The sequence below is a fragment of the Protopterus annectens genome, chromosome 11.part0 (genome assembly GCF_019279795.1).
Source record: "Protopterus annectens isolate FY-2018-M chromosome 11.part0, PAN1.0, whole genome shotgun sequence".
Taxonomy (NCBI): domain Eukaryota; kingdom Metazoa; phylum Chordata; order Ceratodontiformes; family Protopteridae; genus Protopterus; species Protopterus annectens.
The window spans coordinates 1,482,856,678-1,482,884,076 of record NC_056745.1 but is presented as its reverse complement, the minus strand read 5'-3'; the positions used below and the strand labels follow the sequence as shown (position 1 = coordinate 1,482,884,076).

Below are 27,399 nucleotides of genomic sequence, written 5' to 3'. Positions count from 1 at the left end.
TCTGTTAAAGCAACTATATCTGGGGAGTAGTGTGCCATTGTGACCTGGAGTTTAGGTATTTTATTTTCGATACTTCTGATATTAATATTTAGCATTAAAAGATGGTTGGTTTTGCTGCTGTTGTTGATTTGCCCAGGGATGAAGAAAGGGGGGGTATTACGTTCGGACATTTGTGTTGGAGCAGTTTGTGTTGGACAGGATGGATTTGGGCCGGGTTGGGGTGGATATCACCACTTATGGTGAGCCTGCTGTTAAAATGGTGATACAGATGTTGGAGTCTGGCGAGGAGTGTGAGAAAGTATTGTGTTTTTTTGGCGTAGGAATGAGAGCATAGGTGTTTAGTTCTGAATTGGTCCGTTATGTAGTTCTTGAACAATTGTGGGCAGATATGTGTGGTGTCTGTATATGAGTGAATAATGTAGTGTTGTGCTACTAAGTTTAGGGATATTGCTAGAGTGATAACTTGTGGTGTTGTAAAGAATTATGAGAAGACCGATTTAGTTGTGCGACAGTCATTGTTATAAAGTTCAAGTTGGTTCTAGGTGGGGAGTCTGAATAGGAATTATAGGGTTGCACTATGAGGATGGGGAAGTAGTGTGGGTGATGTAAAAAAAAAAATGTGTCTTTCGGCTTTTCCCGGTTAGGGGTCGCCACAGTGGAACTCTGGTCCGCTAATGATTGGCAGTAGATTTTTACGTGCTGGCTTGCTGGGCCTAAGAACCTTCAACGAAGGCACGCCCATTCACACATGTCACCACACAGAAGACGCTCTGAGAATCAAACTGGCAACGTCTGTCAGGCGACAACACTACCGCAGCACCACCGCAGTATGTGGGTGATGTAAAAAATGCCTAGTCGGAATTGGTGATTGGGAGTATTGTGTGGAGCAAGTTGGTGTGGTATAATGTGATATGACTTGAGGAGCTATGATTGGTGGAGGTGATGTGAGGGCGAGCTGTGGGTGTGGCTGTGATTACTACAAATGTAGAGGTAGTGGGGGCAGGAGGAAATAGGGGGCAGGGGAGCAGAGAGAGCTCGAGCATTAGTGAGGGCAAACGGAGCGGGGCAGAGTCCACCAGGACGAGAAAAAAGTAGGTATTACTTTACAAATCTAAATCCTTTACAAATTCCTGAGGTCTAATGGCTTACAAGCAAGCATAATGTAATTTCTGAAGAGCACTTGTGTCCTGGTGGGAGACTAGAAATTTAAAGATGGCTCCATGCTCAGCAGGAGTCCAATATAGACTTAATATTGGGGGAGGGAGATAGCACAAAGTAAACCAGGTGGAATGCAAAAAAACAGAGGCAATCAGTGAAGGCCTCAGAGGGGGTAAGTAATAATTCAAACTACCTGTAAAGTGAAGGAGGGAAGAGACTGCAACGTTTAAGGTTGGGAGTGTGTCCAATACTTGCCTAGCAGATGCCAGAGCTATCACAGTCTTCCATGTTAAGAATCTCAAATCCGCTTCTTGAGTTGGTTCAGATGGTCAGAGAGCAAGGGTCTCAAGCACAAATCTAACATCTCAAGGGGGAGCCACCAGTTTTAGATGGGCAAGCATCTAAGACACCTTTCAAAAATTTAGCTAGAGCATTGTTACAATGGGGAAGGGAAGATGAGCAGAAATGGCTAAAAATGTACATTAGATTATAGCAAACCACTGGACAGGAACTCGAATCAGAGGCAACCAGGCCTGAGTCCCGAATATTGGAGTGGCACCAACTACAAAATCTTTTCCACTTGCATTTGTATGACTTTCTAGTTGCAGGCTCTATCACCTCCTTTAGTACCAGATGTCCACAGGAAAAAAGGTACCTAAAATGTCACAAAATGTGATGCTTTAGGAAGGTTGCAGAACTTCCATAAGCACAATGGGGTACAATCGAACTTCCAGTCTTGTGCAAGTAAATCATGTCTGTGGGGAGGCATGTGATAATTGCCCTTGGCCAGACTGAAAAGGAGAAAAGTAAGACATAGATGTCAGAGTGATCGCTGCTACACTAGCCTTGCCTATAGGAGTTATATCCTGCCAAAACATAACAGCTGGCAAGTTTCCAAAGCTTCACGGCACCTTCCACATGCCCAACATATGAGAATAGCTGACTAAAAGTTGGCTTAGGGAATCAATTCCTTTACAGCTTTCATGCCAACACAGAGTGGGCAATTAAAGCAGGCGAACAATGGAAAGGAAAATATCCAGGTCTTCACCCTGGAATAAAAGACATACATACACGGGGAATGGATGGAAGGAGATGCTAATACAGCAATGTCTTCACCCTAGAATAAAAGACATACATACAAGGGGAATGGATAGGAGACGCTAATACAGCAGTGATCTGAACATCTGTTACAGCACGTTTACTTACACAAATGTACAATGTTCTTCATACGGTTCACTGCTGCAATAGCCTTAACTATGTGGTTAGATTACCATAGCTTAGACCATCTGGAGGGAGGAGGGTCCAGGAGTCCCTGGAGAATGGTCCTAGCAAAGCCTATCCTAGACCAGGAAAATGATTTAGTTTATACGGTTTTGTAAAAGTGTGCAAAGAGGACCAAGTTGCTGCTTCCCAAATCCAATCCTTTCCAAAAAGCTACAGATGAAGCCAAGGCCCTAGTAAGATAAGCCTCAACCCTGCTTGTATAGCTTTGCTGTATTTAGAGTTACAAAGTAATGAGACAACCATATGGAAATACTGTTTTGACAGTAGTTCTTGTGAAGGCAACAAGGATGACCAATCCGAAGTTCTGAAGGGTATTGTCCAGTCAAGGCAGCAGTTGCCTATGAACATCCAAAGTATGAAGAACTCTCTCTCTCCCTCATTTTTAGGTTCTGGAAAGAAGGCAGGGATATGAACAGCTTGGCTTAAAGTACACTCAGATACCACTTTAGGCATAAAAGGATTCACTTTGATTGCTGTTATGCCCTTAGATAACTCTAGAGTACAAAATTTTGTAGCACAACTCAGGCACCAGAAAGTAAGGGTTGTGGCCAAGCTTAGGGAGGCTATAACAAGACAAGATGTCCTGCAGAGGTACTATAATTTCAGAAATTTTATGAAAATCTGCATAAAGCAGAGAAATATGGAAAAGAAAAAAGGTACAAATGGAAATGTTTATGGAAGAATTAAATATGAAAAGGTTAGAGGGATATGAGGTTCATTTACTAACAGTTCGGCTAGGAGGAGATGAGATACGGTGATGTACAACCAATCCACAGGAAAGTCCCCAGGAATAGACAACATTACTGTGAAAGTTTGGAAGCTGGGAGGGAAAACTTGGAGATCTGGAAGGTTTCAACAGTATGATAGAGCTGTTAGATGTTATTTGCATTGGCAGCTTATTCCATACTATAGGAATATAGTTAGAAAAGAGAATTCCCAGCCAAGTTGCTGACACTGGTGGTATCTACAAGGTGTAGGTTACTGCAGTGAAGACATCAAGTAGTACACAAGTGTACAGTATTTTGAACATTATGGGTTTTATCAGGTTGGTGGAGAATTGTGTGTGCAAAGGTTAGTTGGTTAAAATGTAGAAGTTGAGGACGTTCGAGCCAATTTAGTTGTTCAAACGATGTACGATGGTGTGATCTATAGAAGGCATCATTTTATTACAGCAGGATTCCAATTTGATCAAGTCGATTTTGCGGAGATTGGTTAGTACTAGGGAGGCGAAGAGGAGGGTTGGTAAGAGGTGTGTGCGGGCTACAGTAGCCTTTGTGTTTCTTGTAAGAAATTGTTTATATACAAAAGAGACCTAGTTTCTTGTGGACATTGATGGTTTGGCCTATTTGAATATCAAAATTTCAAACTATTGTCAATTTCTACCCCAAGCAGTTTACTGTGTTTTTGGGGTAATCAGTGGAATTACCTCCCTTGTGTAGTGGTAGAATATGGGAGGTTTTCCATATTTCCATTATAAACTGTTTATGTCTATAATGGCTAAAAGAATGGCAACAGTAATGCCAACATTGATAGATATGGATCAATGTGGTTTTGTGGAGGGGAGACAAACGTTTGACAACCTAAACAGAACGCTGCTGATCCAGAGGGAAGCAGAACGTATGAAAATAACGCTGATGTTGTTGGGTCCTGATACAGAGACAGCATCTGACACAGTAAGCTGGGACTTTAGGAGCAGGTTGATTAGGAGGACATATGAGGGATCAGAGGCGAGAATTAAAGTGGGTGGGTTCCTCTGATAACTTCTGGTTTGAGCAGAGGAACCAGGCAGGGGTGTCCTCTCCTTTTTGAGCAGAGGAACCAGGCAGGGGTGTCCTCTCCTTTGTTATTTGCATTATATTTTTGAACCATTGGCAAAGACAATAAAGGACTCAATGTAATTGGTATGGTAGTCGAGAAAAGCTGGCTCTATTTGTAGATTATATTTTACACCTGATAAAACCAGAAAAGGACATTTCAGTGTTGTGGATCATTTTGAGGCAGTTTCAGATCTTTGTGGGATACAAAATTAATGTTACAACAAATGCAATAGCTGTAAAGTTATGTACACCGATTGGTTCAGCAATAGACATTGATGGCGACACGATAAAATGAAGTACCTAAATGTTTTAGCTAAACATTCGCCCAGGGCAATGCACAACTCCTACCCCCTTGGCTACCATCCAAAAACCTTTAGAAGACATTGCCAATTCCTTCAATTTCTTCACAGAAACTATCCAGTCACTAGCTAACCAAGTATCTCCCAGTTGCCAAAGTCGTAATGCCGCCACACCTAGTTCTAAACTCCCCTTTAACTTTGTTTCCACATCACTTATCTGTGCCCTAATCAAGAAACTAAAACCTACCACCCTTGCAGTGCATCTCCTCCCAGCTGAGTATCTACAAAAAGCTGTGGATGCCATAGCATACCCGATCTCTATCCTGATCAACAGAACTATATCAGAAGCCACTATCCCCTCCATCTGGAAGACGCCCCCCGTTATTCCACTCCACAAAGGGGGCAGTTCCACTGAAGTCAAATTACAGACCTATAGCTATTTTGTCACCCCTGGCTAAAATTATGGAGAAGTGCATCCATAAACAACTCCTGGGCCATCTCATTCAGCACAATCTCCTGGCCAACTCGCAGCATGGTTTCAGACCGTTCCACAATACAACCACAGCCCTCCTCTCCTTCTCCAATGTTATCAAAACATCAGCTTTCTTCTGCCCTCTTTCTTCATCTCTCCAAAGCCTTTGACATGGTCAACCACCAACTACTCACACACACACTTAAAACTATTCCCCTAGATGTCCAGGCTATCCAATGGTTCAAATCTTATTGGAGTGGTAGACAACAGGCTGTACTATGGCAGAACAAACCATCTTCCCTTCTACCCATCACCATTGGGGTCCCTCAGGGCTCTATATTAGGACCCCTATTATTTTCTATCTTTATTAATGACCTGTACAGTCATCCCAACAGCCACCTGCATTCAATTTGATTTGCTCTGCCACTCCCCCTTTAAGTCTGCAGACTCTATCCCAAAATGTTTTTAATACTGTTGAAAATTGGTTCTGTAAATTGAAGTCTCCTATTAAATCCTAACTAAACTGAGCTACTGCTTTTCTCCCCTACTCGTAAAGCCTCTGCTCCAACCTTTACTACAAAATTTAACAGCAATGTCATTGTCCCAGATCCCTGTACCAAAGCTCACTATACAAAGATCAAATCTTTCCTCACTCCACTAGCTAGGACGGTAATTGCCTGTACATATCTACTTTCCACCCTCCTTTATGCATCCCCTCTTGTCACGAACTTGAGTAAGAGTGACCTTAAACTCTCCAGCTGCTTTAATCATATTGCTAGATTTCCCACTGGAGCAGCATACAGAACACACCACTGTCTGAACCTAAAGAATCTAGGTTGGCTAGAATTGCCTATCCAACTTCAGTACAATCAGCTAATAGTAGCAGATAAAATTATCTACCAACCTGAAAGCACACCCATACTTAACAAAAATTATCACCCCTTACAGCAACCTCAAGACACTTCGCTCATCTAACAAATTACTCGTCCAGACCCTCAAAAGCAACAACTCATCTGGAGACCCTCTATAGGGCAACTCTGTTGGCAAAATATGGAACTCACTTCCTGCTGAGCTTATTTAAGAACCAGTTCTAACCCAATTCAAAAAAATCTAAAACAGTACTTTAAAAGGCAATGACTATGTCCCTGCTCTAATCTTGACTAACTCTGGCAATATAAACATGTGCTAAAGGTCTTTTGGCCACCCCTACATTGCTTCCTAATTGTTACTAACAATTCAGATTTATATATTTATTTTTTTTATTTATTTTACATTTGTTAACCAGGAAAGTCCTACTGAGAGGTTGCTAGCTAGTATACGAAAATAGAGAAATTTTTTTTTTCATTCTTTCCGTAGGAGAAATTTACAAAATTGTAAGCTTTTAGTGACTCACAGATATAATCTTGTGAGGAGGTTCACATTTACAGATTCTATTTGTTTCGGGGTTAGTCAGGGTTTGTGCAGGGACAAAGCCAATGCATTTTCAGGTATTTGAGATTTTTTTGAATTGGGATAAGGAGGGGTCATTGGTAAGTTCCACAGGAAGAAGGTTCCATTTTTTTCCGACAGAGTTGGAGAATAGTGATGTACCAGCTGAATTGTTGGTTCCAACAGCCTGCACTCGTACTTTGCTATAGTGATGTACCTGCTGAATTGCTGGTTCTAACAGCCTGCACTAGTACTTTGTTGGAAGAGCAAGGAGTCTTTAGATTACTGTAGAGGGTGATAATGTTTTTCAGTACAGGTGCACTGTCTTGAGTGGTAGAGAATTTTATGAACAACTATAAGTTGGTTATATTGCAGTTGGTTGGGTAATTCTAGCCAGCCTAATGATTGGAGTTTAACACAGTGATGCGTTCTAAAAGCCGACCCTGTGGCAAATCTTGCAATGTTATTATAGCAGCTATTCAATTTGTTGAGATTTGATTTGGGTAGGTTAGCAAAGATGGCGGAGGCATAAAGAAGGGTAGATGTGTACAGGCAATAAACAGTTCTAGTAGATGGGGTTAGGAATTTCTTAATCCTATATAAAAAGAGCCTAGTTTTTTTGTTGACTGTTTTAAAAGTTTTGTCTATGTGAGCATCGAACTCAAGGTTATTGTCTAGGATTACTCCTAGTTTAGTGCTAGGTTCTGGGGAAATTATGGTACCATTGTTGGATGTTATTCTGAGAGGTGGTAAGGAGATCTTGCGAGTGGGGGAGAAGAGCACTAGTTTGAGTTTAGTAGTAGTCTGTGACCTGTGAGCCAGTTCTCTACTTGGCTGAAAGTGATTTGTGATAAAGCTTGTAGATGAGGGGGAGGTGGCAGAGCAGATTAAGGTGGAGTCATCTGCATACAGAATACAAGTTGCACTTGGGATGACTTTATGCAGGTCATTAATGAAGGAGAATAAGAGGACCCAGTATAGATCCTTGAGGGACTCCAAGGGTGACTGATAAAGGGATGATAGATTCTTTTTCCATAGTACAGCTTGTTGTCTGTCACTTACGTAAGAGTGAAACCAGTTTATTATTAGACACTAAAACCACTCCTCATAGAAAACGTAAGAGTAGCTGATGGTTTACCATATCGAATGCCTTGGATAGGTCTAGGAAGAGGGCAGAGGAGAGTAGGGAGTAGGAGATCTAGGACAGAATGAATGACTTATCTTATGTATTGTATCTGTAACAGTGCTTTAACTTTAGTGCAAGAGTTTTTCTGCATATATGTATTAACTTTTCTCCCCGGGCCTCTGCTGAAAGTGGACAAGTATCCATTTGGACTATCCCAGTCAACAAATGTAAAATAAAAATAAAAACACTGGAGCATGGATAAAAACAGGATTCTCATATGGCAGCTAAGGATAGGTGGGAAGAGAATAAAAAGATACTACAAAAACTGAGAAATTGAAAGCTCTGTTTTATGGATATGGATAGCAAGACTATGGATATCTGGAGCATTTCTCCCCGGGCCTCCACTGAAAACAGGCTCTGTGGAACCTAGTCGGACTTTCCCGGTCAACAAATGATAGATTCTTCCAATGGAAGAAGGTTGTTTGGGATTATTCCGATCTGAAAGGGTACTTTCAGAGCTACAAAGTTATGACTCCTACACATAGCACAAGTTTTTAATCAGATTGCTTAATGAAATTTTTAAAGTGAGAGGATGCCTGAGGAATGGAGAAAAAAAAAAGTGTTTTGGTACAGATTAAGGATAAGGGTGATGTGCAGAGCTGTAGTAACTACAGGGGGATTAAATTGATCAGTCACAGCATAAAGTTATGGGAAAGAGTAGTGGAAGCAAGGTTAAGAAGGAACGTGATGATTAGTGATCAACAGTATGGTTTCATGCTGGGAAACAGCACTACAGATGCTATGTGAATGCTGATTAAGTACAGAGAAGGTCCGGAGGAGTTGCATTGTGTTTTTGTAGACTTGGAGAAAGCATATGACAGGGTGCCTAGAGAGGAGTTGTGGTATTGTACGAGGAAGTCAGAGATGTAAGAGTGGTACAGGATATGTACGAGGGTAGTGTGACAGCGGTGAGGTCTGCGGTGGGAGTGACGGATGCATTTAAGGTGGAATTACATCAAGGATCAGCTCTGAGCCCTTTCTTATTTGCAATGGTGATGGACAGGTGAGTCCCCCTGGACTATGATGTTTGCAGATGACATTGTGATCTGTAGTGGGAGTAGGGAACAGGTGGAGGAGACCCTTGAGAGATGGAGATATGCTCTAGAGAGAAGAGGAATGAAGGTCAGCAGGACTAAGACAGAATATATGTGTGAATGAGAGGGAGGACAGAGGAATGGTGAGGATGCAAGGAGTAGAGGTGGCAAAGGTGGGGGGAGTTTAAATACTTGGGATCAATAGTTCAGAGTAATGGTGAGTGTGGAAGAGAGGTGAAGAAGAGAGTACAGGCAGGATGGAGTGGGTGGAGAAGAGTGTCAGGAGTGATTTGACAGACTAGTACCAGTAAGAGTGAAAGGGAAGGTCTACAAGAGGGTAGTGAGACCAGCTATGTTATATGGGTTGGAGATAGTGGCATTGACAAAAAGGCAGGCGTTAGAGCTGGATGTGGCAGAGCTAAAGATGTTAAGATTTGCACTGGGTGTGACGAGGGTGGACAGGATTAGGAATAAGTATATAAGAGGGTCAGCCCAGGTTGGAAGGTTTGGAGACAAAGCCAGAGAGGCAAGATTATGTTTGTTTGGACATGTGCTGAGGAGGGATGCTGAGTATATTGGGAAAAAGATGCTAAGGATGAAGCTACCAGGTAACAGGAAAAGAGGATGGCCTAAGGATGTGGTGAGAGAGGACATGCTGGTGTGACACAGCAAGATGCAGAGGGCAGGAAGAAATGGAAACAGATAATCCGCTGTGGCGACCCCTAACAGGAATCGCTGAAAGATGATGACATAGCACAAGCAGAAACCTATAATTCAAAAGTGGAAAGGGATGGTGAAACAAGGAGGAAGATCAAGAAAGAGACAGATTCTGGTTGCAGATCCTCAAGGAGAATAACCGTACAGATTATATTCATAAACTAGTTAGACAATACTTTATGCTAAGCCAACACACGAATAAAGAAAAGAGATTCTGCAGATGGGGATGACTGCAATTAGGGATACAGACAATATGGGGCTGGAATTTAGTGGAGAAAACTGGCAAAAGACCAAGGTATTGGGAGTAAAGAGAGGAAAAGGTAATAAATTCTTGGCTTCTTCCCATTCTATTTGGGCAGCAGACTAGAGATTGCCTTTCCTATCAAGGATTGATATCAGAATATTAGGCAGAGAAATAGGGGATCCTAAGCCAATGAGTAGCACTGGAAGAGTTTAGTAGACTCTAGGACAGAAGCTGCTATTAAAAATGATATAGCATAGTATAAAATATTGCATGATATTTATAAGAATCAAACAAAGGAGGTCAGAAAGGATTGGGAAGAGAGATGGAATAAGCAATTCACAAACAAACAATGGGGGGGGTATACATACGTCTCCCAAATATGCAACAAAAGTGTAGAATATTTAGGCTCTTTGCTTAGAAGTGATTACACTGGAGTGTACTGGGGAATAAAAATACCCACGTTTTCTTCAGAGATAGCACATGTTTCAGGTGTGATAGGGAAAAAGTAAGTTATTGGAAACATTTTCTGGGAGATTAATAAGATGGCAGACTTTAAAGATTCCCTGCAGACTACACAGTCATTGATACCGAGTGAAAACAATTAGTAAACCCAAGGAAATGATTGAGTTACAATACAGAATCAGAACTGCCTAGAAATAGTAAGGCCCTGCCCAGTCTAATTATAGTGGCTGCCAAAAAGCAATTACTAGAAAATGGAGTCAAAGTTTAAACCAACTGCACTAGAAGTAGTTGATATAGTAACAGAGATAAAACTTGAACTGGGATCTACAGAGTAGGAGCAAATTACATAAGAAGAAATGGGTATATGTGCAAAGGAGGAATAAGGTTTATAAGAAGGTGGGATTTGAATGAGTGATGTATAAATATTTGCAGAGTCAATATGGTTTGGTTTTCATTTATATGAAGGTATGATTGCTCATGTTATACGTGATTAAGATTTGTTTAAAGAAACAAGGATTAGTTCCCAAAGAACTCCAATCTCAGTGAAACATAAAAGATAAGGTTGATCCACCATAACAGCTTGCAACTCAAGATATTACTTCGTTCTCTGCAAGAAGAGTAAGACATTTGCCATGCCAAGAACCTCCTGATAAGACTGATTCAGACGGAGTAAGAGTTAAACACAAAAGCTCTTTAGGCGGAGCCAACAGTTTAAGGTGTCTTATGCAACACCCCTTTGGAGCACATTTTGACATGTTACTGCATCCAAAGAAAGCTTTCGAGAGCAGACATAGGATAGTTAACTCACACATGATCTAAAACCAGAGAAACACTAGCCCAAATGGATACTGGTTATTTTGCTGGAATCAACTAGAAAACCCTTTTCCATTTGTTAATGTGATTTTTTTCTTGCTTCCACGAGATACTTGCTGCAAGCCCTCAGGAAAAAAAAAAAAAAGAGTCTCAAATGTATTCCAAACCTATCATCCGGGGTGGGGGTCAATTAAAGTTGCTTGGGGTCAGGATATATCAAACACCCTGGATCTTGGGTGAGTAAACCCAGTCTATGGAAAAGCTTGTGGTAATTCTCCTGGACATTTCCAGAAAAAACAGTTACCTGGAGAAGACGGTCATCATAGTGATCTTTTGCAGGGTCAACCTGAAGCTTCAGAAGTACCCTGGATATTAGTGGAAAGGGTGGAAAAGCAGAGGAACATTCCTGAACATGAAAAAGAAGAGGTATCGGCTTTTCAGGCCTTCTTGCACAGAGACTTTAAGAACTTTCCCAAATGATTGTTTAGAGAGGAGGCAAAAAAAAATCCATTTGAGCCCCCCAACACACACAGATGGATCAAATCTTGGAAGACCCTCTGATTCAGTTTCTATTCAGGAGGGTCTGTCCTGGTGCTTCTTAGCTCATCTGCCACACCGTTTTGTTCTGCTAAAATGCAATATGCCTGTAAGATTGTGCTGGTAAGATCGGATTCCCCTTGCTTGTTTCCAAATCCCACATCACTGTAATGTCTGAAATCCCACATCACTGTAATGTCTGAAATCCCACATCACTGTAATGTCTGAAATCCCACATCACTGTAATGTCTGAAATCCCACATCACTGTAATGTCTGAAATCCCACATCACTGTAATGTCTGAAATCCCACATCACTGTAATGTCTGAAATCCCACATCACTGTAATGTCTGAAATCCCACATCACTGTAATGTCTGTAAATACTCTTAGAGGACCAAGGGACCACAAATGATTTAGACATTTGAGTTCATAAGAGCCAAAACCTCTTATGTTGATGTGTTTTGGTTTGCCTTTTTATTCCAAAGCCCCAGTGCTTTTACTCCCACTGATGCTGCTCCCCAACCAAAGTCAGAGGTGTCTGCTGTCACCGACTCTGCTGCAGGAGAAGGGTTGAATGGCAGACCTGGATTCTGAGAGATGTGGTGTCTCCACCACAATCTCCCTTTTCACAAATCTTAAAACTTGAATTTGAAAAGTAAAGCGATATTAATGCTAGGACTAGACAGACCAGTTACGACTATCTTTCTCATGTTGAGTCTTGCAAGAGGTATCATGGCCATCTTTCATTGATGTCATAAGACCCAGAATCCTCTGGAAGAAAATCTTTGAACTGATGTCCAGCAGACCCCCCCCCCCCACCCTAAAAAAAAAAAAAATCCTGTGGGAAGGAGTCAGAAGAGAGACATTTTAATGTTTTCTTGGAATTCAATCCTACATAGGAAATCCCTTGCCCAAGAGAGATTCTTGGCATTTTGAAAAAATGACTCTGCATAGATGAGCAAGCTGTCCAATAAGGAAAAGTGTGAATACCTTGTGTCTGCAGTAGGCTATCACAGGACCTAAACAGTTTGTGAACATCCTTGAAGCAGTAGATAGCCCAACTCAGATAACTGAAAGTAATCCAGACAAAACCTTAAGAAGCTCTTGAAATCTGGACTTATTGGAAACATGATCTAAGGTGTCTAGGAAACTTATGGGAAACTGGGGTTAAAAAGTTGTGGTGACAGCATTTTGAACTTTGGCATTTTCACAAACTGGTTCAGAAAGTTTCAGAACTGGTCTCCAATAAGCTTTCTTTGGCACTAGAAACATCCTTGAATAAAATCTCTCACTAAGGAGGGAGAGCCATCACTCCCTGAGCCAGCATATGCTGGATAACAGGAGTGAAGTGTTTGTTCTGGTAGATGAAGAGGAATCTCTGGAAAAAGGAGGAGAGACCAAGACTCAGTCATCTGTGGCCTTGATGGATTACTCTCAGAACCGGTCCAAAACAATTGGTTTCCAGAGAAATGGATCTTCAGATTTTATGGAAGGATTAAGGGACTGCCAGGATGGGAGTCCCTTATGCAGCCATTCAGATTTAAACTGAATTTTGTTCTGGGTGGAGGGGGGGTCCTGCTTTCTTTGGAATCTCCCCGCCACTACATTTTAAACATTTTGCCAACCAAGGATTGCTGGGACTGTTTATTAAAATTAGACAAGGGAATATAAAATTTCTTGATAAACTTGGAAAAGAGGGCGGAAAGATCTAAAACAGCCCCCAAATCAGTTTCCCCCTCACATCACACATCTACACCAGGTTGAAGAACTAGCTCTCTATCCAAAGAATTCAAAATGCAATTTTTTATATCTGTTGGGTGGTTTTGTGAACACAGCCAGACAAATCTAACAGTTTCATAGGCTCACTGGTGTGTACTAGGCTAATGGCCATGGAGCCTTTACAAGCCTAGCCCATAGAAGTGCCTGGCATTGTGCCCCTCGACGTTGGTTCCCAGTGCCTCTATCAAGTAGAGCCACTGGAGTGATTCTCGGGGTGAACTTTGTATTACCCATCCACTCAAGATTTCTCTTGAAGAGGGATGGCAAGGCGCTCTGCTTGACATGTATGGGAAGTCTATTCCAGAGCATGGGCAGTCTCTGGGTGAGGAACCTGTTCCTCCAGCATGTTCTGTTGATTGTGGTAATGAGGTTGACGTCTCTGGAGCGTGTGGTGTGGAGGGACTGTGATTTCTTTAGCTGTAGCATTTCCAACAGAGCTTGGTCAAACATGGCTTTGCAAGTCAAGTAGAGAGATAGCCTCTTGTAGGTGATATGAGAGAGAATAGCTGGAGTCTTTTGAATCTGTCCATGTAGGACATGTGTCTACGCCAAGGATCCTCTTCGTAAGGTACTTCTGTGGCCTCTCCCAGCTGTTGAAGGTGTCGAATGAGGTACATGTCAAATGGGGCATTATACTCCGATAGGTCGGTCTAATGAGGGAAGAGTAGAGAGACTATGACCTCTTTTTGTGGATGCAAAATCCTTGGTAATGAAAAGTGCCACATAGGACTTTGACCACAGTGGCAATGTGGTGGTCAAAGGAGAGGTTGCTGTCAACCTGCATTCCCAGATCTCTTACGCCTTCAGTATTCAGTGGGCTCCTATTGATGTGGTAATTAGTGGGAACTGAGTTTTTATCAAGGGACGACTATGCATTTTTTGGCATTAAGCTTAAGGCCATGGTTTTGACACCAGTCATTTGTCTCAGAGGCCTTTCTGTAGGATGCCTGTATCACTTGAGGGAGTTTAATGGGTCCCAGTTTGCAGTCATCTGTGAGTCCCTTTGTATTGGCTTGGACTTCTGAGAAGTAAATGCCGAGCAGGAGAGGACCCAGAACAGATCCGTGTGCGATTCCACTCATGACTGGTCGGCAGTCTGACTTGCAGGCCGCTACTTTTACACTGTGTATTCTGTGAGCCAATTTGCAACCCACCTAGTGATACAGGGGTTTATGCCTAGTTTGGCGAGTTTATCAATAATTCCCAGAGTAAGGAATAGTATCAAAGGTCTTGGTTAGATCAAGGTCAGCTGTATGCACTGCCTTACCTTCATCCACAGCCCTGGTGAAGGATTCAAAGAAGTCAACCAGGTTGAGCAGGCATGATCTCCCTTTCACAAAGCCAAATTGCGTGGGGTCTAGAGTTTGGAAATTTCCTAGATCTTTAAGCAGGTCCATGAGGATGCACTCCATAACTCTACATATCAGACCATCAGGCTAATGGAGTGATAACTCCCAGGGTCTGAAGTTGCTTCCCCTTTATGGAGAGGGATGACTGTTGCAGTGCACCATTCAGTAAGGACAAAGCCTGAGCTGAGACTGAGTGAACAGAGCATGCAGATGTGGTGCCAGTTCACTTTGTAGTTCATGTAGAACACAGCCAGGGATATCATTGGGTCCCATGGAAGCTGTATTCTTGGCCTTGGACAATGCAGCAATGCTGGATGCCTGGCATTCTTCCAGTATTGTGATTGGTCCTTTTTTGGGGGGGGGGGTGTAAAGTTGGCACTGAATCTGTTGGCCAGTATGTTGGCAATATCTGGTGGCTCAGTAGAGGAAGTACCATTGTACAGTAACTCAGAGCAAATGTGAGTATTGCTGCGGAGGTTATAGCCGATTTAGCTATAGAAGGCTTTGTGATTGCCGCAATTCTGCCTTCATAGCTGGCTTTAGAGGATTTGATGAGAGATCGCAACTTTTTGTTGAGGCTAATAAGGGAATTTTTCCAGTCTTGGGGTTTCACCTTTTACTGCAACAGTTTCTTTCTAAATGTTGTAGAGTTTAATGTCAGGGGACCACCAGATTGGCTTCCTTTTTTGAGGAGAGCATCTTGGTTCTGTTGGGTATGGCTAGTTCCATGCATTTATGCACATGTTCGTACACTGCACTGGTGTGTATGATTCGGCAGTCATGTAACTATTTTCCATTGGCATGGGTGCCATGAAGTTAGCCACCTCTGTTTTTAGGAGTCCAAAGTCAGCTTTGGAGAAGTTTTTCAAGGTGGTTACCTTTGTGTGTTGTGGGGGGGGTCAAGGATGTTGCTTCCTCTAGTGGAGGTCAGAATGAGCTGGACTAGGGCATTGGAAATGATGAATTCCAGGAAGCGTTGGGCCAGTATATTGGTGCTGGAGTAGTTTTCCCAGTTGGAGGGGTAGTTTAAGTCTCCTAGTAAGAGAGCGTTGGTTTGGACCTTGATAAGATTCCAGGGTGCTTAGGAATGCACAGTTAAGACTCTAGGGACATGGTTGGGGACCTATCGCAGGTTATGACCTGGATCGCAGTCTTACCCAATGTTAGTTGTACTTTGAGTATGTCAGATGCATTATGCTGGGCTACTAGTCTGGAGTTGTGCATATCCTGTATGAACATGGAGACACCACTGCCTTTAGAGCTTCGGTCCATGTTTCAGGGCTGAAAGGCATGGAATGAGTTAGCACCCCTGCGCTACCAGGCTATTTCTGCCACTTTAAACCAGGTTTCCGTTACATCACAAATATCGATGTTCTCCATTTTGAGGAGTGCTTCGAACAAGTGCATTTTGAGGTTTAGACTTCTAGCGAACAGCATGACCCTTAGAGTGCACTTCTAGTTCTTAGTGGTAATTTGGTCTTTGGAACACCGCCCTGAAACTGGCACAGTATAGTCTTATGCACATTTTTAAACAATGAATAGTGATGTTTAAAACAGTAGCAACTAAAATTACACAAAGCAGATTTCACTTGGAAACAGATGCCCAGAAAACATTCCTCATTCTCACAAGTGGCCGTGTTCAAAACATGAGCCTGACTGCTGATTTTCCCCAAAAACCTATGAACAGCCTTCCCATCCTAGTCAAAAGGACACAAAATGCTTCCCAGCAGCTTTTTGAAATGGAAAAAGAATTTGTACAGTGCTTTCCGGACTACAGACAGTCTGATTTCCGAACAGTCTGGAAAAAACAAAATGGATAGCTGGCAATGCTAGCTTCAGGCTGTCAGGGGAATTTCAGGCTGTGATAAAAACATCTTCCAAAACAGGTGGAATAGACATAGGTTCTGGAAATTCCAAACTAGAAATTCCATTTGGAACAAATATTTTGACGGACTAGAATCACTGATTTGCCACTGAAATGACGGATTCATTTTGAAAACAGTCTCAGAGAAAGACAGTACTTCACAGGGACTAGCCAAAGCCACACTCAGAATCTGAAATCGGAGACCCAACATGTCCCTTTACATTCATTTTGAGGATCAAACTAATCACTTCAGGAAAATAATTCTTTCTTTTACTAGAGACAGTCATAGAAAGGGCCAAAAGCCTGCACTATATCCTGAGCTACGCTCAATAAATCACTCTTGTCCACTGTCACTGAGACAGAAGACATCCGTTTAGTTCTTTGTTTCTTTCCAACAGGAATTCCTAAAGAAACTGGCCAGGAATCACCTTTCTAGGGATGGACTCTGCTTTCTGGTTACATAGAGAAGCATTCTTTGCCCCATCTAGGGACAAGAGTGGCTCTCCTACCCATCAAGGGCACACCCAACAGCCACAGTGGACATGTCTAACCCCAAGATCATGGTGGCTATAAGGATTACACCAGCAGGGCCCAAGGAAAAAGATGAGCGATCAAGGATCCAACTTTGACCATAGTAGAGTCACCCATCTGCAGCGGAGGCAAAACAGCTTAATGTGGTGGCAAAGGCGGTCTAATATTTTCTACGTTGTTCCATGGTTATGCTGAAAAAGGTGCAGGGAAGATTTGCAGCAATAGTCAGTTAAACAGGCAAGTTGTCTGATAAAACCACAGTAAAAAAGCATTAACAACTTACCCCAGCCACCAAAAAGGAAAATTCAAGTTTATCCACAGAAAAATTTGTTTTAAATAAGTTTTAACTGTTTACCAAAAAAGTAAAGATGCTCCCATTTCAAAGTGAATACAAGTCACATGACAGTCACTAAAGCACATTTTCCTAGCCAATATAAATCTCACAGAAAAACTAAGTTTTCTGTCACAAAAATAAAATGGAAGTTTTTTTTCCCCCAGAAGGGAACTTTGTCTGTCTGGCATACCTCTCAACTGTACAGAATGTCCAGATTTTTGTCTCGTATTTTTTGACCATTTTTCATAATGTTGTGGTTTTCTGGCAAATTAGTGGCAAAACATAAAAAAAAAAACTGAACTTAAAAAAATAATAATGACAGACGTTTAAGTTTCAGACTTCATAACCTTCAAAAAATTCATACTAATGCAAAACCTGTTATTCTGTCAACTTTCTAAGTTTGTACGACCAGTATTTTAACATTGTCCCTATTTTGGGCCTTTGTCCAGATTTCATGCTCTAACAGGAAGAGAGGTATGCTGTCTGCTAATGCTGCTCCATTGCTGGGCAGATATCTTCAAACCTCAGAGAATCTCTTCAGCACAGGAAGGCTTTGGCACCCAAACCGGACTTTAGTCAGCTCAGCTGAAGCTAAATAAAGCGAGTCTACTTCTATTCGCTGACAGCCCATTTCACTGAAACCCATTTGGTTGACAGCTCATTTCATCGACAAACATTCTAGGTGGGGGGCTGTGCCCCCCACACCCCCCCAACTATATATAACAACTCCACAGTCGCACAACAGTGGGGAGGGGGGCAAATCCCAGGTTTTTGCCTTGAATACTTTTGTCAATGAAATGAGCCATCAACCAAATGGGTTTCAGTGAAATGGGCTGTCAGGGAATAGAAGTAGACCCAAATAAAGCACATGCAAGGTGCCCTGAAGCTTTGAAAGCTGAATGGCTGTCATGTCCTTAGCAGGATGTAGCCCATACAGTTCAGGCTACCGCAGCAGCGATCAATATGAACAACATTACCATTGCCTTGGCCAGAAGGGAAGTCACCACAAGTTTTTGGTGAGTTCATGCTTGATCTTTAGAACAACCCAAGTAATCAGTGAAAAGAGTAGAAAAGCTTATAGGAACACTCCTGTCCATGGGAATGAGAAACATCAGTCTTCCAGAGCCGATAAGGAATCCTGGACCAGTTATACATATTTGAAGTGTTCCCCACAGTCGGATCAATTGTTGAAAGACCCCAGGATAAAAAAAGTCTCTGTGCGTGCACGTCTGTGAGAGAGGGGGGGGGGGGTCTATCCCGGTCACAGTAAACTGTCTGCAATAAAGTTTTGCTCTGACCGAATGTATGAACACTGAATAGTTAATTTGAAATGAGCCGACACCTCTAAGGCTGCCAAATAGGGTAGGCTGTGGTACCCCCTTTTTTTGTTTATGTACCACATCACTATAGTATTGCCTGTGTACACTCGCTGACATTCTGAGGACCAGAAATGCTTAAAGGCCTCCAAACACTGATGACAGCCAACATCTCCTTGACATTTATGCGCTTCACTGTCCACAGTCCCACAGGCTTGCATGTTTAACCCTTTTGAAACCACTCCCCTTGCCAGATCTTGAGTGTCTGTTAACTGACTGGAGATGGAGATGGTCTGGAAGAAGAATGGAAAGCCTGGATTGCAAGCTAGTTGGTCTGCCCATCTTTCAATCTCCCTCTTTACAAATCTGGATTCTGAAAAGCCAAAATGTGTAGATGCTCTGTCCAGACTGATCTGAGGTACCATTGCAACTGATCTGAGGTACCATTGCATTTTCTTTAGGTGTAGTTTGGCAAATGTCACCCATTTTCATTTACGACCTGGACGTACCCTTGAATCTTGAGAAACTCCATTGCCATTGCTTGGCTTAGGCTAAAGAAATTCAGGAAGAACGGTTTAAATTCAACTAATTTGCCTGACAGAAGAAACTCTTCCCAGTCCAGCAAACCTCTCGGAAAAATATTTGAGAAAAGATGAGAAAAAAACTTCACTAAACTGGTCAGAAAACCAAGACTAAGTAGAAATTCCTGATCCGCTGCTAAAGACTCCTGACAGCCTGCAAAGACAATTGTCCACATATGGAACAGTATGAAAGCCACTGAGTATGCAATACGAGATGACTGCAACTAGGCATTTTGTGAATACTCTAGGTGTACAGGAAAGAGTCCAAATAGTAAAACAGAGAATAAATGATGCAAGTCAGGCGCATCAAATCTTGGAATCACAAAATGCTTTGCAATGGGAAAATGATAATAGGAGTCTTTTAGATCCAGCTTTACCATGAAAACTACATCAGGAATCTGAGGTGCAATATACTGAAGTGATAATATCTTCAGGGTTGGAACCTTGACAAAATGTTTACGAAAGATCTAGCACTGGCCTCCAGGAGCTTTCTGGTTTGGGAACCAGAAATATCCTTGAATAATAAATTACCTATGCACAGAAGGCTGCCAGGCGCTGGTTTAATGACTGCATGTGAAAGTAGGTTTTGCCCGAATAGAAGGAAAGAAAGAAATCTGGTTCCCTGGGCAAGAGGGACTCCCCTGAAATGGAGGAAGGGATTCCCATTAACAGTACCCCTTCTGGGATTATATTCAGAACCCAAGTGGCTGAGACTAATGCCAAAAAGGAAGACTATGCTTCACAGACATAGAAAGGCTGTCAGAGTGGGAAACCTGAACATGGGGATAGTCATGCTGACAGAAGACTGCCCTGCATTTTTGAAGGCTTTTCCTTTGCTTGTTAAGCCTACTTTACATTGTTTTTATAACCCTGATTTCCACGTCCTTGCTGTTTAAACTACAGATTGGAAAAGTGAGTGGAGAAGAAAACTATTTGGTCAGAAAAGGAGGTTTAAAAATCTGAGACACACCTTGAATCAGTTTTCCTCTTTCATCACCCTCAAGTAACTCAGCTGTAGAAGGGCCTGTCTGAGAATTTAAAATCTCAGATCTGATTTAAGACTGAGAATGTCAAGCAAACCTAGTCAACACCGCTCCGATGAAGAGATAGCAACAAACGCATACATTTTATAATAAGCTCAAGTTGCCTGAGAAACAGCATTTAAGGAATTCTTTGCCTTAGGTGAAGAAAAGTTACCCACTAACTTCTGCATATTCTGAAAAGACGCAAACTTTTAACATACGATCTTGGCAGTTTAAAATCCTGAAAGTTAAAGTACTAGAGGAACAGGTCAGCTTCCCCAACTTATCCATTGCTTTTCCAGGTTTGCCAACAGAAATTGGGTTTATAGTAGTTGCCTGTTTATGAGCAGCAGGTTTATGAAGAGAAAGGACTGTTGGGTCTGCTATAGGGTTAGAAACAGGTACCCATGTTGTCTACAGCACTTTGTACAACCTGCAAGATATTAGGGGCAGAAGTATAATACAGTGAGAAAAACATTCTAATTGTGACTAACAGCGATTTCTTTCTGCTCCCTCTGAAACTTACATGTTCAACATCAGTGAAAGAAACTTCCTTCAGTAGGACACCTGAAGCTATGCTGCCTTCAGAATTACATAATGTTCAGACTGAGAAGAAACTCCTGAAGTACATCCCTCCCCCCACAATGACTGCTCTTCTGACTGCCCTCCCCCCACAATGACTGCTCTTCTGACTGCCCTCCCCCCACAATGACTGCTCTTCTGACTGCCCTCCCCCCACAATGACTGCTCTCCCCCAACAATGACTGCTCTTCTGACTGAAGTATTTCAGCATAAGGAACTTTCTTCATTCTCTTATCAGAAGGTTGTGATCATTTCCATGGCATATTCTACTAAATCTGTCCTTCCAAACAAAAGTATACAAGTTTCTCAAACACATTCTGCCTGGAGAATACCTGACCCTTAGGAACACTGGATCCTATATCTAGTGCTTCACCTAGCCAAGTGAAGACCCTTCACCTGCCCCTTCCCCAGAAAGGGGCAACAGCAGCGGCTCTCCCTTGCTCACTAAAGGCATCCCTACAGTCAAAGGATGTGACCACTCCTGGTCTTTGGTGGCTTGGAAGGCTTCACCATGAGGACTGTGGGAACAAGACTGGTGCTCTGAGGAACTACAAATGGCCACTGCAGAGACCCCCACTAGCAGCAGGTCTCTCAAAATGCTCCTTACACACCTTTATCTTTGTGCTTCAGTGACAATATAACCAGAGACCAACTGCTGCTCCATTAATTAATCAGGGAAAGATCTGGAATGAGTGTAGGTGAGCCTTTATGAATTAGTAAGGTGAATAGCAGAGAACAAGTGGTTCTGAGGTAAGTAAACCACTGAAAGCCCCTCAAGCATAATACAATATCCAAAACACACAGGATCTCAAAAGAATAAGTTCTGTCAAAAAAATCAACTTTTCCTCCAACTGTTTATAGATGCACCAACATGATAGTTCACTCAAAGTTAACGTGACAGTCCCAATCTCTTTCTTGAACAAGGTGGCAGTGCCAAGGCACTAGAGTGTACAATTAAACCTCATTCTGCATTTGGCCAGCTTTTTGCTTCAGATTTATGGTTGCTAGCATTAGTGTGTCTTACAAGTAACAATTACTGACAAACAATAGGAAGGCTTTCCCCATGTTGGAATTTATCTGCTCAGCTCTTGACGGATTGCTAGCTGACAGAATCATGGGGCCCACCAAAGAAGCTCTCACTTCCAGGAGCAGCCCTAGATCAACTGGTGCCCTAGGAAAAAGGGCTCCACAGCACCCCCCACCACACCACCCATTGCCCCCATCCTGGTCTACTTACATCAAATAAATACTGGAAAAGTATCCTTGCTAGAGTGGCGCCCTAAGTGGTCACCAAGTTGGCCTATGCCTAAGGCCAGCTATGCTCACTACATAGCAGAAAAGCTCTAAAGTGTTTCGATACTCCCAACTGCCTTGTGTGCTGCTAGCAGTGAGATTACCTGGTGGGTGCCCAAAGCTCTGGAAAGGTGGCTAGTGCAGGGGGTTACACCCAAATAACAGTCTACTTCAACAGTGATGTATTGAACGTACATCACTCCTACAAACACATTTCTTAACCACGTAAACAAAAAAGTTGTCCAAAGAAAGGTGGTAGACGAGATTTGTTAAACAGATTAAAATAGTCAGTTACATCAGAAACCAGAACAAATACATGCATACAATCAAGTTTCAGAAGTGCCTCTACATTCTTCAAAGTGGCAACACTGTTTTAGAATGTGTGTTTAGTTTGAAGTTAATTATGCTAATTCAGACTGTGGGACAGGGAGGGATGATGGCCCATTTTAGAAACAGAAAGGGCTGGACACATTTGGAATTCTGGTTTAATGGGGCTTGACAGACCACAGTAAGGAATGCAGCGGCAGGCCTCTGGAAGAAGAGGTTCAAGCTCTCTTCTTGCCATCAGCCTTAATGACTACGTTATCTACTGTGATTTTCCTCAGGCTGTACCTGCAATTAGCCAGTTCTGATCAGTGCACTACACAAGTAACGATGAAGAGTTCTGATCAGTGCACTACACAAGTAACGATGAAGAGTTCTGATCAGTGCACTACACAAGTAACGATGAAGAGTTCTGATCAGTGCACTACACAAGTAACGATGAAGAGTTCTGATCAGTGCACTACACAAGTAACGATGAAGAGGATCAGAACAAGTCTAATTTACACTGTGAAGTCCTGCGGGCAGCACTTAACTACGTGTTGCCAAGACCGCCACAAGAGTTGTAAGAGAAGTGAGTGGAACAGAATAAGTGAAAGATTAATGCATACTAGCAGCGACACTTTTAGCCACACTGCATATATAGTATGATATCAGCTATGTTATCTACTGTGAAATAAACAAAACTTTATTACTGGCCAAAAACCTGTCTGCTGGGCTGACAGTTCAGTGAGCAGGATTAAGGCTATGAGCTACTAAAAAGTTTAGTCTTGTAGTCTTCAGTTTGTCAGTTAACCAGACAGAGCTCCTTAGCCTTTGCCAAAAATGGGCCTCATCATACATCAAATCGGATTACCAAAATAAAATACAAAGAAAAATATTACTAACACCTGCACGTCACCAGGGATACTCAAAGTCAAGCTAGCTCAAGTCACTCCTAGACAGATATCTGAGAACTTTCCTCAGCTTGCTACCTCTCCAACCACTTCCACCAAAGGACACCAAAACAAAGATCAGACTCCCAATTGTTTGGTACTTACAGCTGATGGGGGGGGGGGGACTGACCAACTTTATGATGCAAGTAACCTCCAGTCTCCACCATAACTTCAGCTTCTACTAAAAAGTAACCTCCAGTCTCCACCATAACTTCAGCTTCTACTAAAAACGCATACAAATCACCCTCCTCTTTTCCCCCTAGTGAAGGGGAAAAAAAAACTTGATACGCTCAAGTCTCTTCTCCCAGTCAGCTCCGTTATGATTTAGAACCACTTGCAAACCTGAAATCACATCACTTGCTAAATGGCTCTATCACCAAATTCATACTTGACTGCTTTAGAATTCTGTACCCACTCTTAATTCTGAATGTGGAGGCAAAAATGATGTCATACTAATGTACATACAGACGTGTACAATGCTACAAACCGGTAACAAGTCCACTCATTTATTTTTATAAATAAGTATGAGAAGATAAACAAAAATCCTACCTTTATAATCACAATCAGAAGAGAGCAGAACAGAGGTATCACAGCAGCAACAGCCTTCATTCTGTACTTTCAAAAAGTCTGGATCACTACTGAAAAAATACAATGGAGAATAAGACAAACGTCACTCCAGCCAGACTAACATACAAGAGAATGTTAGCATTATACACATCAACTTAAAGGGTTACACTGATTCAGATTATAAAACAATGTCTCTCCATCCACACTGAATGTACACTATTTTGCCACTTGTTCAAGTACAACACTGAGCTTGTTCACTTCCAGTCTTGATCATATTACACCTTCACCACAAAGTGCAAAAACAAGCTGAAAGGCACCGGCATAACCAGAGGTTCAAATATATATATTTAGTTTTATACAGGAATTCACGACATCTGAACATCCACACAATATGGGAACTGAAAGTGTTCAGTTAATTTGGGGTATGAAGCATGCAGAAATTATAAAAAAAGTCACCCTTCTTTCAGCTACCATACTGGCTCCACTCCCTAGGGCACTGTTAGAATAGGCTCATAAGTAGGTACTAGGCTACTGGCCCTAGGACTACATAAACCTAGCCAAAAAGGTACCCTGGCTTTCACCACCCAAGAAAATTATTTTCCTGTGCCACTGTCGAGCAGAGCCACAGAAGTGAACCCCGGGGTGAATTTCCTATTTCCCATCCAGTCATTAAGATTTTTCTTGGAGTGTTAATGAAAATGCTCAGCTGTTAACCAAAAGGTTGGTGGTTGAAGCCCACCCACAGTCAATACTTCTTAGGCTTGGGGGGGGGGGGGTGGCATAATACTTACCTCAAAGGTACAGGGTTCGATTCTCACCTTTGCAGGGAAATTGGCTAGGCTTGAACTGGTCTGCAAGGGCAGCCAGCTTAGTCGTCACCTACAAACATGGACTACAGGCCTACAAAAAAATAGCCTATACCACTGGGAGAGCTACGGCTTGAAAATCTGATAGAATACCCACCTAAAAAAACAAATATAAATGCAAAAACAAAGCTGGTGTGACAAACATTTTACTTACTTTCATATGAAATAGCACCTAAGAATTAAAAAAAATATATCAACCTGATAAAGGGTTGATTTTTATTTGTCAAACTGCTTTCAACATTATGTTTCATGTAACAAAATAAACTTAAACAATTCATAGGTTCATAGGTTTATACTAGGCTATCTGCCATTTATAATGTCACCTCTGAGCAACAATGACCTCACTAGATCTGGATGTGAATCCTTCATGATCAGGTGGGCAATGTAGAAGGTCTTTCTAACCACTTTAGCAATGTGAGTGTCAAGGCTGTATGGACTGCCTTTCCTCATCAATGGCCTTGGTGACTATTTCCCATTGATGCTGTGTTTTTCTGTGGGTTCAGTGATTTTTGTATCATTTGGACTAATTCTGAGCATATCTGTGAGTTTCCACCCAGGTTCCTAGTGGAAAGAGTCTTGGTTTTATTTGGGATTGCCTGATCCATGCAGTCCTCCTTGAAGGATACCACACCAGTCTTGAGTAGTGAAGTTTGCTTTAGAGAAGTTCTTCACTAGTCCCCAAGTTTGTGACAATGAGATCTAGTATAACAGTGACTAGCTGTTCCATGGCATTTGAATTTATGAACTCCAGTAGAAAGTTAGGGCTTGAGTAATGTTCCCAGTCTATATTCGGGTAGTTGAAGTCACCCAATATGATGGTGTTTGGAGATACATTTATACCCTCCAGTGTCTTCAGGAAGGCTGTGTGGGGTTCCTGAGTTTGAGAGGGTGGCCTGTAGCATGCTACAATTTGTAGAGCAGTTTTGCCACCAACCTGGAGGTGTGAGTATCCTTTATGAATATGGATTAATGGATTAATTATATAGAACATTTATCATTTTCTAAAAGTAATGATTCATAACAGGACCATTTCAAATCTATAATTAAATCTTTTGGAAATAAAGCACTATATTTTATCAGCTTCATCTAGATGCAACCAATTATATAGAAGTGTCATAAAATTATGTATATAATAATATGTATACAATTATCACCATCTTCCTAATTATGTATATAATAAAATGTATACAATTATAACCATCTTCCTAATTATGTATATAATAATATGTATACAATTATCACCATCTTCCTAATTATGTATATAATAATATGTATACAATTATCACCATCTTCCTCCCTGCCCTACAGTACTGAGCTTCACTACTCCTACCTCCACTCAATTAGCCCATTTGCGCCACAGTAGCAAGAGTCAAGAATCCAGGGAATTTGGGGTAAGAAAAGGGTCCTACGGCTCATTCGCTCTTGCTCAGGAATCCCCAGTCAGCTCATCCACTCTGTTAAGAGACTCATGGGGTAGACAGAGGACAAGCTTCCAGGTTTTGCAGGCCAGCCTACCCTCTTTCCTCAGAGGAGTACCTCTTGCTGCCCTCAGAGGGCGTGACTTACCACACCAAATTCCCCTTCACTTATTATGCAATTTGTCTTGCCAGGAGGAGGTCATTAGGATGGACCACCACAGGGTAAACATTTAGTGATCCGGACGTCACCTAAATGGTAAGCTGGACTTGTCCATTTGCTGCCATGTTCTCCTGCAGTCTCCTACTGGAGCTTGGGCTGCTACTCAGAATCTGGTCATCTGCACAGTCAGGGTTTTACCCATCTAAACCACAGTGGTGGCTACATGAATAAAATTCTTGGGCAGAAAACATTTGGCCACATACGTCTCATGCAAGTGTATCTCCTTAAAACAGACACAGCAATGTAGGATGCACTTTAGCTTAATGTACAGAATGTAAAGCCAGACAAATCATTTGCATTTCTTTTGTACTCCAAAGCCATACTTGAGAAAAAAAATACCCTGTATAGTAAAGCTAGGCAAGACGGACATTAATTTGTAGATAAACACACCACTAGAATAACCACACCACTAGAAGAACCTCTCAGTGCACGACAAAAGCCTGTCTAGGCAGCAACAATAAATCTCATTTCTTCCTAAAAGTAAAGTTCTAGTCTGCATGAAATCAGACCTAAATTCATTCTCCACAACCAGATTCTTTCCACCAGAATCCAAATGTCTAGCTGTATAAAAGTCAAATAAATCTTCTCTGACCAAAGCTTTAAATTCTTTGAAATTCTTGTCATTCAAAATATTTTCCTCACTGTTCATGTCGTACAAATCTATTGCTGTGAGGTAGCAAGACAAGTGTAAATCTGTCTAAATGTTCTGGAGTGGATAAACTGCAAAAGGAAACTCACTAATTATGTAAAAAACAGGGAAAGACATCTGAAATCTGATGTTCTGTTTAATTATAAACATTTCAGGTTGTGGCCTTTCTCTGGCAGATTTAAAATCTAGACCGTATCTTGAAAACTGAGTATTTACATAAAAACATGCTTAAAAACCTGAAGTAGCACTCAGCCTGTCCAATTACCAGTATATCGTTTGAAAGAGTTACAGCACAGAAAAATATTGTGGAGCACATCTGTT

General features: G+C 41.8%; 1 protein-coding gene across 1 annotated transcript in view; it reads right to left on the bottom strand.

Annotated features, from left to right (window-relative positions):
- Nucleotides 1-27,399, bottom strand: part of LOC122815927 (angiopoietin-related protein 5-like) — a 597,255-nt gene that overhangs the window by 513,059 nt on the left and 56,797 nt on the right. The window contains exon 2 of the mRNA XM_044088792.1: nucleotides 23,908-23,996. Within this exon, the coding sequence (XP_043944727.1) occupies nucleotides 23,908-23,967 (60 nt within the window). The 5' untranslated portion in view covers nucleotides 23,968-23,996. The remainder of the gene's footprint in view (nucleotides 1-23,907; nucleotides 23,997-27,399) is intronic.